Source organism: Carcharodon carcharias, chromosome 18, assembly GCF_017639515.1.
Source record: "Carcharodon carcharias isolate sCarCar2 chromosome 18, sCarCar2.pri, whole genome shotgun sequence".
NCBI lineage: Eukaryota > Metazoa > Chordata > Chondrichthyes > Lamniformes > Lamnidae > Carcharodon > Carcharodon carcharias.
In genome coordinates, this window is record NC_054484.1 from 90,028,122 (window position 1) to 90,045,261 (window position 17,140).

The following is a 17,140-nucleotide window of genomic DNA, read 5'->3' on the forward strand; positions in this document are numbered from 1 at the left end:
GGAGCCAGCTTGTCCTGCATGAAAACAGATGGAGAAAGTGCGAGCAGGACACATAGCACATTGTGGAATGTTTGTGTGGTGAGAGGAATCATGAACGGGATGAGGATGTGAGCTCCAGAGCATATGAGTCTGATGGGAATGTGAGGGTGTGTGTGAGAGTTAGTGGTGTCGTCGTTTGACTTGTGAGAACCCTGTGGGTGTGTGATGGGTTTGTGAGTGTGAGAGTTGAGAATGATGAGAAGAGAGATTTAGCCTGGCAGAACGGAGGAGATCATTCACCCTCTTTCTGCACTGGGTGGCTGTCCTCTTTTGTAGGGTGTTGGCACTGACCATCACTACCACTGCCTCCTGTGCTGGATTGGTGATGTTGCTGCCCCTCCTGCAGCCAGACCAGGAGTAGAGGACTTCATGTCAGGCCTCCACAGCATCCAAAAGGGACACGTTCGAGGGACACATCATTAAACTGGGGGGCTGGAGTCTTCTTGCCTTCCAGAGCCTTGTCTTTTGTGCAGCAGTCATGACAGCAGTCATTCACAAGGCTACACTTTAAACATGGTGCCCGGTGTGAGGAAGCGGCGAGGTGATGGCGTGGCTGGCAAATGAGAGGCCACCTGCCATCGAAACAGCATGTTTCCCGGGAAGCATAATTAAGGAGGCGGGATTGGGACAATATGGCAGAAAAGCCTCCATTGTGGCCTGCAAGTAAAATGTCCTTATTCCCATTCGCTACCACACTTAGTGCAAATCTGGGATGATTCCTCCCCATGTCCGTATTATTAAAATATATTAAAAAGAGTGATGGTTTTAACACTGTATGCAGGGGAACACCACTGAATATTTCCCTCCGGTTTAAAAATCAAACATTCACCATTTCTCTGCTTTCCATCCCTTAGACAAGAGAGAGTATTCCATCACACTCCTGACTTGTGCTTTGTAAATGGTGGACAGGTTTTGGGGAGTCAGGAGGTCATTTGCTCAACACAAAATTCCCAGCCTCTAACCTGCTCTTGCAGCCATTGTATTTATATGGCTGCTCAATCAGTTCAGTTTCTGCTCAATCGTAATGGTGTTGATGGTAGGGAGTTCAGTGATGGTAATGCCATTGAATGTCAAGGGAAGATGGTTAAATTCTCACTTGTTGGAGATGGTCGTTGCCTGGCACCTGTGTGGCACAAATGTTACTTGCCACTTCTCAGCCCAGAATGTTGTCCAGGTCTTGCTGAATATGGGCTGTGTCAGTACCTATGGGGGCAAAAATGGTGCTCAACATTATGCAATCATTAATGAGCGTCACAATTCTGAACTTAGGTTGAGGGAAGGTCATTGATGGAGCAGCTGACAATGTTGATCCTAGGCCATTTCCCTAGGAAACTCTTGCAGTGACGTCCTGGGGCTGAGATGACTGGCCTTCAACAACCACAGCCACTTTCCTTTGTGCCAGGTATGGCTCCGACCAGTGGAGAGTTTTCCCTCTGATTCCCATTATTTCAACTTTACTAGGACTCCTTCATGCTGCACTCGATCAAATACTGCCCTAATGTTATTGGCAGTCACTCTCACCTCACCTCTTGAATTTAGCTGTTTTGTCCGTGTTTAGCTCAAGGCTGCAATGAGGTCAGGAGCTGAGTGGCCCTGGCAGAACCCAAACTGAACATTGGTGAGCAGGTTATTGCTGTGTAAGTGCCACTTCAGAGCACTGACAACTTTCATTTTCCTGATAATCTAAAGTAAACTAATGGAGCATTAATTGGTCAGATTGGATTTGTCCTGCTGTTTATGGACCGGACATGGACAATTTTCTACATTGTTGGGTAGATGCCAGTGTTGTAGCTGCACTGGAACAGCTTCATAGGGGCATGGCTAGTTCTGGAGCACAAGTCTTCCATACTCCTGCTGGGATGTTGTCAGGGCCCATAGTCTTTGCAATATCCAGTGCCTTCAACCATTCCTTGATATCACATAGAGTGAATTGAATTGGTTGAAAACTGATATCTGTGATGTTGAAGACCTCAGGAAGAAGCTGAGATGGATCATCTACTAGACAACTCTGGCTAAAGACGGTAGCAAATGTTTCAGCCTTGCACTGATGTGCTGGGTTCACACATCATTGAGGATGGGGATATTCGTGGAGGCTCCTCCTCCAGCTATTTGTTTAATTATCCATCATCATTCATGATTGGATACAGCAGTACTGCAGAGCTTTGATCTGATCCATTGGTTGTGGGATCACTTAACTCTTCATATTGCATGTTGATTCCGCTGCTCATCATGAAAGTAGCCCTGTATTGTAGCATCGATAGATTGACACCTCATATCTCAGTATGCCTACTGCTGCTCCTAGAACCATAGAACCATAGAAAAGCTACAGTGCAGAAAGAGGCCATTCAGCCCATCTTGTCTCTGCTGGCCAAAAAAGAGAAAAAGAACCTAGCCGCTCATTTTAATCCCACTTTCCAGCACCTGGTCCCAGTCCTTGCAGGTTCCAGCACTTCAGATGCAGATCCAGGTAACTTTTAAATGACTTGAGTGTTTCAGTCTCAACCACCAACTCAGGCAGTGAATTCCAGACAACCCACTACCCTCTGGGTGAAAAAGTTTTTCCTCATGTCCCTCTAATCCTTCTACCAATCTCCTTAAATTTATGCCCCCTGGTAATTGACCCCTCAGCTAGGGGAAATAAAACTTTCCTGCCCTATCTAGCCCCCTCATAATTTTGTACATCTCAATTAGGTCACCCCTTGGCCTCCATTGTTCTAAGGAAAACAGCCCTAGCCTATCCAATCTCTCCCCATAGCTGCAATTCTCAAGCCCTGGTAACATTCTTGTAAATCTCCTCTGCACTCTCTCCGGAGAAATTATGTCCTACCTGTAATGTGGTGACCAGAAGTGTACACAGAATTTCAGCTGTGGCCTAACCAGTGTTTTATACAGTTCCATCATTACATCCCTGCTTTTGTATTCAATACCTCACCCAATAAAGGGAAGCATTCCATATGCTATCTTGACCACCTTGTCCACCTGTCCTGCCACCTTCAAGGACCTGTGGAAAAATGCACACCAAGGTCTCTCACTTCCCCAACCCCTCTCAATAACTTTCCATTTATTGAGGATTTCCTCGCTTTGTTTGCCCTCCCCAAATTCATTACCTCACACTTTTCCAGATTGAATTCCATTTGCCACTTCTCCACCCACTCAACCAAACCATTGATATCATTCTGGAGTCGACAGCTTTCCTCTTCACTATCAACTACATGGCCAATTGCATGCTCTCTTATACTCCTCATTGAACCAGAGTTCATCTCATGGCCTGAAGGTAAGGATAGGGTGAGGGATATGCCAGGCCATCAGGTTACAGATTTTGGTTGAATACAACACTGTTGCTGCTGATGGCCCACAACACTTCATGGATGCCCAGTTTTGAGTTGCTAGATCTGATTGGAATCTATCCCAATTAGTACAGTGATAGTGCCACACAGCATGGTGAAGAGTATCCTCAGTGTGAAGATGGGACTCTATCTTCACAAGGAGTGTGCATAGTAACTCCTACAAATACTGTCATGGCATTTGTGACAGGTCCACCACCCGTCACTGACCCAGTTTAGCAGCCATGTCCTCAAGGCTCGACCAGCTCAGTCAGTGTGGTGCTACAGAGCCAGCTTGGTGATGGATATTGAAGTTCTCCACTCAGAGTACATTCTGTGCCCTTGCTACCATCAATGCTTCTTCCAATTGGGGTTCAACATGGAGGAGCATTGATTGATCAGCTTAGGGGTTGGGGGGTGGGGGTGTGCGGGGGGGTGGGGGGTGTTGGTCAGGGTGTGGTAGGTGGTAATCAGCAGGTTTTCTTACCCATGTTTGACTTATTGCCATAAGACTCCATGGGGTCTGGAATCAATGTTGAGAACTTCCATGGCCACTCGCTGCTTACTGTATACCACTGTGCTGCAACCTCTGCTGGGTCTGTCCTGTCAGTGGGACAGGACATACCCAGGAATGCTGAGGGAAGAATTTGGGACATTGTCTGTAAGGTATGATTCAGTGAGTATGACTTTGTGAAGCCATTGCTTCACTAGTCTGTGGGACAACTCTCCCAATTTTGACACAAGTGCCCAGCTGTTAGTGAGGAGGATTTTGCAGGATTGACTGGGCATGGTATGCTGTTGTTGTTCTGGTGCCTAGGTCAATGCCCGGTGGTCTATCCAGTTTTATTCTTTTTTGGCTTCTCTGTCACGGTTTGGTACAGTAGAGTGGCTTGCTAGGAATTTCAGAGGACAGTTAAGAGCCAAGCACATTGCTGTGGGTCTGGAGTCACATGTAGGCCAAGACAGTAAGTTTCCTTCCCTAAAGAGAATTAATGGAACTCTGCACCATCTGAATTCTGCTCGATTCCCATTTGTACTATTAACCTTACATTTGTCATAAGCCTCCTTTTTCTGTCTCATTTTAATCTCTATATCTTTAATCATCCAGTGAACTCTACCTTTGGATGTTCTTCCTTTACCCTTGATGGGAATGTGTCTAATCTGTACTTGAACTATTTCCTCTTTGAAGACCTCCCATTGCTCATTTATTGTTTTACCTGCCAATCTTTGATTCCAATGCTCCTGGGCCTTTTGTAGTTTTACTTTTAGCACAAATGGACAACGAGGTAAATGAAAGTCAACCAGTTCTGATGGCGGTGTAGATTGCGTTGGGAGGAGTGAATTCGTTGGGTTGTCATTGAATGTTTCCTTATGTTATTAAGGCACCAATCCTAGTGATTGTCTTCAGTTGTGTTTTCAGCTCTCTCGCTGTCTTTTTTAAGTCACTTCCCATAATTATGCCATGAATGCTCTCATTTAAACCAAATTCTTCAAAAATGTGCTAAAGTTAATCATGATTTTTCTGCCCTTTGGTGAATATTGTATACAAACAGTGCCTGACATACCTCCTGTTTATGGCCTGGCCACGTCATGAGTATCACAGTGTGAATCTATTTTAAACCTTAGATAATGTTAACTGCTATTGGAAAAGTAGCAGGATTACCAGAAGCTTAACTCAGGGCAGAATTTAATTCATTTGCCCACCTTATCTCCTGAGCTGGGCAGCATGCCTCAGGATGTAAGATTATTGAGCTTTCTGCTTCTTGAGAGATTTGAGGCAATATGTTATGTCCCAGAATGGCTTACCAAAGTGTTAGCCCACTTTCCGAATAAGATACCAAGCAAGATGGTCCTGTGGTTTAGAGTGATGACTATGATATATACTTTGTGAGATTATTTTTATCACAGGAATCACTGCACAATTTACTGTTCCAAGCTTTATTTTTACTTCTGATGAAAGAATCTTCCTGGAATACTGAAACTGTACGTGCCAGTATTAAATTTAAAAGCTGATATTTATATTGCTCAATTTAGCTACAGCATAATTTAATGTTTTTTCCTTCCTCTTACAGGCTGGACAGCTTTTATTTATACACTCGCAGGATATGTCCATATGGGTAAGGGAATTGCTTCATATAATTCTCTACTGATGTTGTTTCTCCTTAGTGTGCATTCAATACCAGTCTGATTGTATTTTCTTTCCTACCCTGTCGATTGTGTTTAAGTGCCCTCTTATAACTTAGATTTTTCTGTGTCACTTGAAAGGATAAACAAACTGAAGACCTGTCAAATTAAGTTTTGTTGTTAAACTCAAAATTGCTTTGACAAGTCTATCATGAGCATAATAAATTAGAACAAAATGCCTTGACACAATGGTGGCAAGTAATAATCCAGTACTGGTTCTACCCTTATGTCTCTGCATGTGCAAAAAGGCTAATTTCATAAAGCCCCCTCTGACCTCTTAATGACAGAGGAGTGTAAAGATAGTACTTCAGCTGGCATATGGAGAGTTAACTAATTAACAGTGTCCAGTGCTGTTAAATTTGAGCTTTCTATTTAAACTCTAGAGCACTTCCAAAATGTTTCTTGTGTTCTCCACAGAGACCTTGCAAACGTTTCTGAAATAGGAAGATTAGCATCTTTGTTGACTTACATTAATTTACCAAATACTTTTGCATTCACATCTCTCAGATATACATACAACAGAATGGACTTTCATATACTGTAGATTGGCTGGAACCCTCTTCTGTCACACTTCCATCACACTTCCAGTAACACCTGTCACTCTTACTGTCACTCGTGTCACATTTTTCATCATAGTCAGTTATCCTTCCGTCATACTTTCAGTAACCCTTTTGTAACATGTTCAGTCACAATTCCAGCTACCCCTGTACTCTTTCTGTCATTCTTTCTATCCTATTTCAGTCACTCTTCTATTTCTGTCACATTTCCTGTCGCAATTTCAGTCACTCCTCTGTCATATTTTTGTCACTCTTCTGTCTTAATCATCATGAAATTAATTATATCATCCAAAATTTTTTCTACTCCATTTGATCAGGTCATTCCAACTGTGTATTCTACATTTAGCCCTGACTGTCGCTTCATCCTGAGCTGCAGCAGATGATTAAAAAGTAACTTAAAGTAAAAAAAAAAGATTTTTGCAATTAAGATCATTTACACTTGTTTCCTGTACTTAGTTCACTGGTGAAAAGAGGTCCTGTGTTTCAGATCCCTCCACAAAGTGTGCACACATATTTCCAACAACCTCATTAACCTGTCAATCAAAGGAAGCCAGGGTTCTCATTGCACCCTGACCTTGAAGTGAATCCATCATTTATTTCATGACTTCAGCCTCTAATTCTGTGTTCCATCATTATCACGTAGTGCCCTTATAAAACTGTATTCTCAGACCAACAGGAGATTTAATGCTATTGTATGTCCTGTATGCCCGTCATATTTTAGATGTCACTAAAATAAGAAAGGGAAAGAAAGCCTGTCATTTCTTATTGTTTTTCTGATTTTGGAGCATATTCATCACTCCCAAGATAGTCCAGCAATACAAGTGGGCACCAATGGACTCTTAACCAGTTGCCAGTTATAAATCCAGCTCTTTAATTAAGAAACCAAGTTGACCATGCTCCATTGTTCAGGACATCACCATATTTGGAAAGAGCAAAAGAGAAGATGAGAAAAATTAACAAGTCATCTTGTCATCTCAGGATTTAAAAACATATCATCTATAAACTGAAACGGGGTGTAGATAAAGGATCTTCGGCATTTGGAGATCATGCAAAGGATGAAATAGACAAGAAAACAATGTGCTGGATCTTGCTTTCAACGCAATAAAGGTGCAAGATGGGAAGGAAGGATGTGGAGGGTGAGGGAACAGAAGATGAAAGTTCAGGGGATCCATGGCCTTAGTCTTGTGAATGGAGAAAGGCTGTGACTTAGAGCAAGATTAAAGACTACAGGTAAGAGAAAGCAGCCTGGATTAGCGGCTAGAGTTACACTGCCCTTTTCCCAACTCCTCTATCAGATGGCTCATTACCTGTCTCTTCCACCATTTTTCTGCTGGAAGTGATAACAGGAATTTATGTATCTGTCCAAATACAGGTGGATTTATAGTAATTACAATAATTAATAAGTAATGTAGTTATAATGCGAATTAAAATAATAGCATAATATATTTCAAATCACCTAATTTTTTTGTTCAGGTTGTTCCTCAGACTGCTTTGGACAGGTGTCAAATTCTTAGCCAGGCTATTAAATGGAACCATGTAGCAAGGTTGCAAGTTAGGCATTATGTGAGGTGCAGCCCATCTCGCATGTTTGAATTGCACTCTGTTGGCCAGTTGCGGAGGTATTGATGGAGTCGCTCAAAGCACCCAGCATTAGATGCAAGATGGTGAGGGAAGCCAAAATGAAGAGAAAGAGAAGAGAGAGTAGGAGAGCGTTTTGTTTTAAATTGATGAAACCAACTTTGATAATCATGCTGCAAATACAACCTATACTGTCCATATTCTGTCATTGTTCTCGTCATTTATATTGAACCAAAATGAGATCATTCAGATGATGCATATAATTACCTTGCTATGAAAGTTAGTTTCCTGACCGTATTTTGTCCTATTGTTACTATGGCATCAACCACACGATTCTGAGCAAGCACCAAAACCCATCTTCAATGCAATTGACTGCAATTTCAGGAATCTGTGGAAAGTGAGATTAATCTGAGCTCTGCGTGTTCCATCAAACTGCTATAAATGGCTATACATTAGCAAATAAGAACATAAGAACATAAGAACTAGGAGCAGGAGTAGGCAATTCAGCCCCTCGAGCCTGCCCCGCCATTCATTACGATTAAGGCTGATCTCATTTTGGTCTCAACTCGAATTTCCTACCCTCTCCCCATAACCTTTCAACCTGTTACTAATTAAAAATCTGTCTATCTCCTCCTTAAATTTATTCAGCATCCCAGCATCCACTGCAATCTGAGGTAGTGAATTCCACAGATTCACGACTCTTTGAGAAAAGTAATTCCTCCTCAGCTCTGATTTAAATCTACTACCCCTTAGCCTAAAACTATGACCTCTCATTCTAGAATGCCCCACAAGGGGAAACATCCGCTCCACATCTACTTTGTCTATCCCCTTTAGCATCTTATATACCTCAATTAGATCTCCTCTCATCCTTCTAAACTCTAGCGAGTATAGGCCTAAACTGCTCAATCTCTCCTCATAAGACAAGCCCCGCATCTCTGGAATCAATCTAGTGAACCTCCTCTGAACTGCCTCCTGTGCAACTACATCCTCCCTCAAGTAGGGGGACCAAAACTGTGCACAGTACTCCAGGTGCGGTCTCACCAATGCCTTGTACAGTTGCAACAACACTTCCCTATTTTTATACTCTATTCCTTTAGCAATAAATGCCAAAATTCCACTTGCCTTCCTTATTAGCTGCTGTACCTGCATACTAGCTTTCAGAGATTCATGCATGAGGACACCCAGATCCCTCTGCACTGAAACATTCTGAAGTTTCTCTCCATTTAAATAATAAGTCGCCTTTTTATTCTTCCAACCAAAATGGATAACTTTATACTTATCCACTTTAAACTCCATCTGCCAAATTTTGGCCCATTCACCTAACCTGTCCATATCCATTTGTAAATTTCTTATTTCTTCATTGTAACTTACTTTCCCACCTATTTTGGTGTCATCTGCAAATTTAGCTATAGTACCTTCTATCCCTGAATCCAAGTCATTAATATACATTGTAAATAGTTGGGGCCCAAGAACCAAACCCTGTGGCACCCTACTTGTTACAGCTTGCCATCCAGAAAAAGACCCATTTATCCCGATTCTCTGCTTTCTGTTGGTTAGCCAATCCTCTATCCAAGCTAAATAAGATATAATTGCTCCTTATACTGAGGATTGAGAAGTTTCCCTAGGTATATATAAGTCATTGCTAATCACCTTTCAAGCCTTTTTAAAATTTTTTAATGAGGATAATTCATATTTCCCCATTAATCATATTGAATTGTGTCACAGAGAAGCTCTCCTTTAATGACGCTTTCTCACCCAGTCTAATTCCAGATTTCAAGAAAAAATAATCAATTGGCACTGATGAACATCTTCTTGTACTTTCTGCTGCCACAACTCTGTAAGTTTAACACTCAGCAATTAAACTGTTTCACAACATCCTTTGTAAGAATTAGCTATTTTCACCTATAATTTGAGAACTTAATAAAAGGCCCAAAAACTGGTCAGCAATGGTATAAAGGGGATCTCTGTCAACACATTTGTCTGTTTAAAAACAAACAATGATGTTTTATAGGCCCTGATAAGGACCAGAGAAGAATTGAGCCTCACCACGTAGCTATACTTGATGATGGAGAAAATGTCCAAATGGAAAATAAGGTATTATGTTTTAGATAAACCTCATATAGAATTATACAGTGGCACTGTGCAGGGGGATGCCATTCAGCCTTTCAATTCTGCACTGGATCTTCCCAAAAGCAATAAAGTTAGTCTAATTTCTCTGCTCTTTTCCTGTGTCCCTGCAATTTTTCCCCATTAAGTATTTATTCAATTCTCCTTAAAAGGAGACTAGTGGAACTGAAAGCATCACCCAATCAGACAGTGCATCCCAAATCCTAACCACTCATTGCATAAACGAAAAAGAAAGACTTGCATTTATATATTGCTTTTTGCAACTACAGGACATCTCAAAGTGCTTTATAGCCATTGAAGTACTTTTTGAAGTGTAGTCACTGTTGTAATATAGGAAATGTGACAGCCAGTTTACACATAGCAAGCTCCTACAAATAGGAATGCAGTAATCACTAGGTAAACTGTTTCTTTTTGTGTTATTGATTGAAGAATAAATATTGGCCAGAACACTGGAGATAGCTGCCCTGCTCTTCTTTGAAATAGAGCCCTGGAATCTTTTTCATCCACCCAAGATGACAGACAGGCCTTCGATCCCAAAAGATGGCACCTCCAGCAGTGTAGCACTCCCTCAGTCTTAAATTTATTCAGCATCCCAGCATCCACTGCATTCTGAGGTAGTGCAGTACAGTTCACTGGAGTGGACACCTTGACTTTCACACTCAAATCCTGGAGTGGAATTGAACCTAGAACCTTGTGATTCAGAGGCAAGAATGCTACCGACTGAGCCACTGCTGACGCAAAAGGTTTTGCCCCTTGTCACATTTGATTCTTTTGCCCATCATCTTAAATTTGTATCCACTGATTGTAAATCTGTCAGCCGTTGGAAAAAGTTTCTCTTTGTTTTCTGTATCAAAACCCTTCATGATTTTGAACACCTCCATCAAATCTCTTTTTAGCCTTTTCTACTATAAGAGAACAACTCCAGCTTCTTCAATCTATGTAGGTAACTGTAATCTCTTATCCCTGGAAACATTCTAAAAGATATTTTCTGTACCCTCTTCAAAACCCTCATGTCCTTCCTAAAGTGTGGTGCCCATAATTGGACACAATTTTCCATTTGGGATCAAACTAGACTTTTATAGAGGCTGACCTTAATTTTCCAGCTTTTGTACCCCCTGCCTCTATAAAGCCCAAGAGCCCACATTCACCATGAGCTATTTTGTTAACCTATCCTGCCACCTTCACAGATTTGTTCACAAAGACCAGTAGGTCTCTTCTTGCACCCCTTTTAAACATGGACCAGTTAGCTTGCCTTGTCTCTTCATTCCCCCTACCAAAATATATTGCCTCACATTTCTCAGCATTGAATTTCATCAACCATGTGTCCACCCATTCCACAAGCCTGTCTATGTCCTCTTGAAGTTTATTCCTATTCTTCTCAGTGTTTACTACACTTCTAGGTTTCATATCATCCATAAATTTTAAAATTATGCCTGTACCGCACCCACCCCCCACCACCGCCACCGCCCCCCATCACCCCCCCAAAACCTCCGCCACCCCCCAAGTCCAAGTCATTCATGTATATCTATTCTCATATTCTCTATTTGTCCCTCATTCCTTTTTTCACTTCCCCTCTGGACTTCCTATATTCAGCCTGATTCTCACTTATATTATTCACCTGAATCTGTTTTATGCCTCTTTTTTCTGCCTCATCTTACTTTCCAAATCCCTCATCATCCAGGGACCTCTGGCTTTGGTTGTCCTCTCTTTTCCTTGTGGGGATGTATCTAGACTGTACCCGAAGTATCTGCTCTTTAAAGGGCATCCATTGCTCCAGTACATTTTTCCTACCAGTGTTTGACTCCAATTTACCCAGGCCAGATTCTCCCTCAATTTGCTGAAATTAGCCCTCCTCTAGTTATTTTTAAAATTCTAGATTGCACCTTATTGTTCTCCATAATTAATCCAAACATTACAATAACATGATCAATATTGCCAAGGTGCTCCCCAACTGTGACATTCTTGACTTGACCCACTTTGTTTCCCAGGACTAAATCCAGCAATGCCTCATTGACCAGGAAAACATACTGATCATGAAAATTCCCCTAAACACACTTCAGAAATTCTTCCCCTTGTCTGCCCTTAACATAATCATTGCTCCATTCTATCAGTCCATCATCTACAAGACATAAATCAGGTGTGTGATGGAATATCCTCCACTTGCCTGGATAAGTGTAGCTTGATTGATTGGCACCCTGTCCACCACTTTATACATTCATTCCCTCCACTATTGATGCTAAGTGGCTGCAGTGTATACCATCTACAAAATGCATGGCAGCACTCACCAAGCCTCCTGCAACATAACCTTCCAAACCCGTGAGTGACCTCTACCACCTAGAAGGACAAGAACAACAGACCACCACCTTCCCAAGGGCAATTAGTGATCAGTAATAAATGCTGGCCTTGTTAGCAATGCTCACATCCCAAGAACAATTAAAGAAAAATATTGCAGTAATTAAAGACCCCATTATCACTACACTATAGTTCATGCATCTCTCAGTAATTTCTTGGCAAATCTGCCCCTCTATAGCCTTCCCACTATTTGATGGCCTAGAAAATAAACCAAGTAGTGTAATGGCTGTTTTATTGTTTCTTTTATTGTTTCTAACTAAATTGATTCTGCCTTTCCCTCAAGGATATTTTCTCTTTCTAATGCTGTATCATTCCCTTTCTTTCCTGAATACCTTGTACCTGGGAATATTAAGCATCTAATCCTCCCCTTTTTTTGAGCCTGCTCTCAGTTACCACCGTTACCACCATGTTCTCACATGGCCACTTTACCTGCTGCTCACGCAGCTTAGAAATCACACTTTGTGAATTTGCAAATATCCACTCCAAACTTAACTTAGACCCCTTTGTATTTTGTATAATTCCACCTAATTCTGTGGTATTTCTAACTCTATCTCTCTTCAGTCCTCTGTGCATCTTACCACTATAGTTTGGGGCCAGGTTTTCAACGTAGGGTCGGGAACCCCAACACTTGAATCAATCCCGGGTTCCCACGCCATACCTCAATAGTGTTGCTGTCATGATGCTATTTTTGAATGCCAAAAGCCCAATTGGGCAAGAAGTGGGCATAATGCCCACTTAGTGGCTCCAACGCTTCCACGAGGTGCAACTTGCCTCCCGATGCCAGCAGCAAAGGCTGGCAGCGGCCATGTTGGGACTTGCCACTGCCTTGCCAGAGAGTGCAGGCAGCTCTTTACTGGGCCAGGAAATTAAACATGGCGGAAAGCGGCCATCAATGCAATTTAAGGTACAACGCTCATGCCAATGCAGTTTTGCCCATCATAGTTCTGTTTTACACAAAGCCAAGTAAACTTTTTTTGATCCCGATGCGAACTTGACAGCTGCGTACTGTCGTGCACCAAACTATTCAAGTTTGCCAAAAAAACATTAAAAATCCCATCCATGAATGCACAAGCCCTTTAGCAGGCCCCTTTCTGATTTGGAAATATATTGCCGTTACTTCAGCACTGTGGGTGTACCTACACTACATTGATTGCAGCGGTTCAAGAAGGCAGCTCACCACCACTTTCTCAAGCGCAATTAGGGATGGGCAGTAAATGCTGGCCCAGCCAGTGATACCCACATCCTATGAAAGGAAAAGAAAACCTGCTCCTTAAGGAACTTAATGGACTGTTAATTGGGAGCAACCGCATTTCCTGTTTCTTCCCGACTGGCTGTCAAGAATTGCAAAGTGTTCCGGAGGCACAAGGATCAGGATTTTCAAATCCCGCTCACACCTTGTCCAGACCTTTGAGGATCTGGCTCTTGGTGTTCAACCTCCTGCTGAATTAGCTTAAACCCTCCCCACAGCCCTAGTTAATCTCCAAACTCATTCCAATGCTGTTAAGGTGCAACCCATCCATCTTGTACCAATCCTCCCTGTCATAGAATTGGTCTTAAATCCTCAGGATCGGATTTCCCACACCTTGGACAGGGTTGTGAACTGTCACGGGGTTTAGGAATGGAGGTGGGCCGGAGCTACCAGTTGGCGAGCTGGTTCCCCAGGCTATCTTCGTGGAGGCTGGGATCACAAAGCAGGTAGCTGACTAGGCTTGTTAAGAGCCTGTTGAGGTCAATCAAAGAAGGCTGAGTTGGATGTTCCAGTCACTGTCCAGGTTCCTGCAGTCGGTGGGTGGTTGGTGGGGAGCCAGATCTCTGGGCAGGCCTAAAGGACCTCTCTACCTGACTGGACTCTGTAGCAGCAATAGGCCGTTCTGTAGATTAGCCTTCCAGCCCGCTGTTAATTAAGGGGGGAGGGGCACTCCTATGATAATCACAACAAGTGGTTGTTTTCCCAGGGGTGGGTTCAGGACCTGGAAATAATCCCGCCCTTCGTTTCCCATCCCAGAGGGAAAATCCTGTCCCAATCCTGTCTCTAAGCACACAATAACCTGCAATATCCTCCTATTTTTACTCTCCCAAGTATGGCAGTAATCCAGAGACCTCTACCTTTAAGGTCCTGCTTTTTTACTTCCACCCTAGCTCCTTAAACTCTGACTGTGGGACCTCAGCACTTTTCCTCCCTATTGTCATTTCATGGACCACGACTTTTGGCTCTTCCTGTACCCCCCACAGAATGTTCTGCACCTCCTCAATACTGAATATCAGTTTGATAGTGCTGCACTCCCAGAGGATTCCTCCAGTGCCTGCCTCTTCCTACCCTCACAGGTGGTGCCCACTGGCTAGTCTGAAGGCTATCTGGCTGTGGGATGACCACCTCCTGGAGCAGTGATCCAGGAAACATTCAGCCACCCAAATGTCTTGCAGTGACTCTTACTGAGCAGGAGTTCAAGCAGCTGGAGGCACTTCCTGTAAATATAGTCCCCCGGGACACAAGAAGCATCCTCTCATTCTCACATGGTGCAGGAATTGTCAGCTCTGGGTTGCAGATGTCTCTCCATTCCAATTAAAAATTAAACTAAACTCCTTTGTTATAAGGGAATTTGTATAATTGTTGCTCACTAGTTCTAAGCTATAGCCTGCTATTTTTCTATTTATTCTTCAGAGAAATCTTCTTGAAGGTTAAATTATTTATTAAACCGTAACAAGAATTATTGAGATACTAAACACAAAGGGCTGGATTATACGGGCCCCATGGCGGTGGATTTGCAGATGGGGTTGTGGGGGAGGCATAAGCGAACAAGAATGTGCCCATGTCTAGCCACCCATACCTGCCTCCCCTGCAATTTTACCAGCGCTGGCGTGAGGTGTTAGGTGACTGCCTGTCCTTGGGCCAATTGAGACCCTTAAGGGGCCAATTAATGCCCACTTAAGGGCCTCCTCATCATGCCCCTGCTGGGATTTAACCAGTGGCAGGAGAGGCCCACACCCAGCCCAGTAGCTTTCCCTGTGCAGGCTGTTGGTGGGCAAGGGTGGGTGCCTCTTTAATCAGCCCCCTATGCCCATTGGAGGGCTCCACAGGTCTTCCCCACTAGCTCCATCCTGTCTATATAGTCCATCCGCCCACTCCTCCCCTCACTGGAGCCTACCAGCCTATCCCTGGCAAGAGCCCACCACAACAAAACATTCCCTCCCCCACCACTCACCACCCTGCCCCCTTTTCTCAGCCAACTCACCTCTTGTTCCAGCTCCTCAGAGTCAGGGACTGTTGTAGTCCCAGCAGTGGTACTGGCCCCAGTGGTGTTGCCGGGACTGGAGAGCTGCCAGACATTTGATTGGCCAGCAGCTCTCAGAGGCGGGGCCTCCTGCCTCAAGGCAACTAATTCCCCTCTGATCGTTAAATCCTGCAGGACAAGCTGCCAAAGCACTTTCTGGCTGGGTGGGGGAGGGGGCAGGGATGGTCACTCTGATGCTCCGCTAAATGCAGCCCAAAGCATCTAAATAAAAGATATCTAGGAGCTAAACCAAGAAAGTTATCCAAGAATCTTCAGCTTCCCTGGCTGCATTCCTTTCGAGTTGGACATGAGAAAGTGCATTCCCCTTCTCCATTGTATTCCTATCACCAAATTCTCAACTTTCGCTCCCATTGTGATTCACCCAGCACTCTCTCCAAGCTCTGTGCCAACATTGCAATGATTTCCCTGGTTTATTTTAACATAATAGACCAACAGAACTCCAATCAAACATATGTAACTTTAAAAATGAATTAGTGAAATCTCTAGTGCAAACCTCTTCATTCTCCTCAGAAGTCACCACTGACCAGAAAGCTTTCAGAACCATTTTTTTAAAAATGGTACTCTCAGGATGTGGTGGGTTCTGACAAGGCCAGCATCCAAATCCCATCATTCATTAACCTAAGAAACTGATGGTGAAGTGCCTTCCTGCACTGTTGCCAGTCTCATGTTAATGATGTTCCCTCAGTGTTGTTAAACAGGGAGTTCCAACATTTTGACCCAGCAGTGATGAGGAAACAGACATATATGGCCATGACAGAGGAAAACATGGAGATGATTGTGTTCCCCAGACCTTATTGCTCTTGTCAACCATGACTTAGTGGGTAACAGTCTGAGTCAGAAGGTTGCGGGTCAAGTCCCACTTCAGACACATGGACCAGGAGTTTTCCCTTGTTGGGTGGGCTCAGCGGGGGTGGGCAGGAGCAGTCGGGAAGCCACCCGTGATCAAGGCTGGTCCGCAATTTCACGCCAGGCAGGCCAATTAAAGCCCGCCCAGCATGAGATGCACACGACAGCACTTAACGTTGCCTGTGTGGGGGGGTGGGAAGAGGGCGAGCGGGGAGCTTCGCACATGCGAGTGGGTGCGTGCTGGTAAAGCTCCCTGAGGCACAGAGCTGCCTCAGGGAGATGAAGAGTTTAAGAATTAAAAATAAACAATTTTAAATTGTTGAAAAACATGTCCCCTCATGTGACTCTGTCACATGAGCGGGGACATGTTATTAATGAAATGTTAAAATTTATATTTTATTTTTAATTGCTGTTGAAAACCTCATCCCGCCCTTGGATGAGGTTCCCTAAAAAGTGCAAAGGCCGCTTGGCCTTTTTGCCTACCCACCAATCATAAGGTGGACAGGCAGCAAAAAATAACATTTAATTAGATCTTTAATGGACTTAATAGGCCTGTTAATTGTTGCTGTGCGTCCTGCCGACTCCCACACATGCCCACTGACTAGCGCACGTGCCCACTGACATCTGCACGTGCCCACCGGCTCCCGCACATACCCACCAACTTCTGTGCGTGCCCACTGACTCCTGCATACGCCGATCGACTCCCGCACACACCAACTGACTTCCGCACGTGCCCACTGACTCCTGCACATACCCACCGACTCCCGCGCATGCCCACCAACTCCCAGGTTTACCGTTTCAGGTCAATGACCCTTCATCAGAACTCATACTTTCACAATGC

At 43.7% G+C, this 17,140-nt stretch overlaps 1 protein-coding gene across 3 annotated transcripts in view; it reads left to right on the forward strand.

The window, feature by feature from the left end:
* pir (pirin) overlaps positions 1-17,140 on the forward strand; it is a 102,815-nt gene that overhangs the window by 71,466 nt on the left and 14,209 nt on the right. For all 3 annotated transcript variants that reach the window (XM_041211680.1, XM_041211681.1, XM_041211682.1), the window contains exons 7-8: positions 5,435-5,479; positions 9,693-9,775. In XM_041211680.1, the coding sequence (XP_041067614.1) occupies positions 5,435-5,479; positions 9,693-9,775 (128 nt within the window). The remainder of the gene's footprint in view (positions 1-5,434; positions 5,480-9,692; positions 9,776-17,140) is intronic.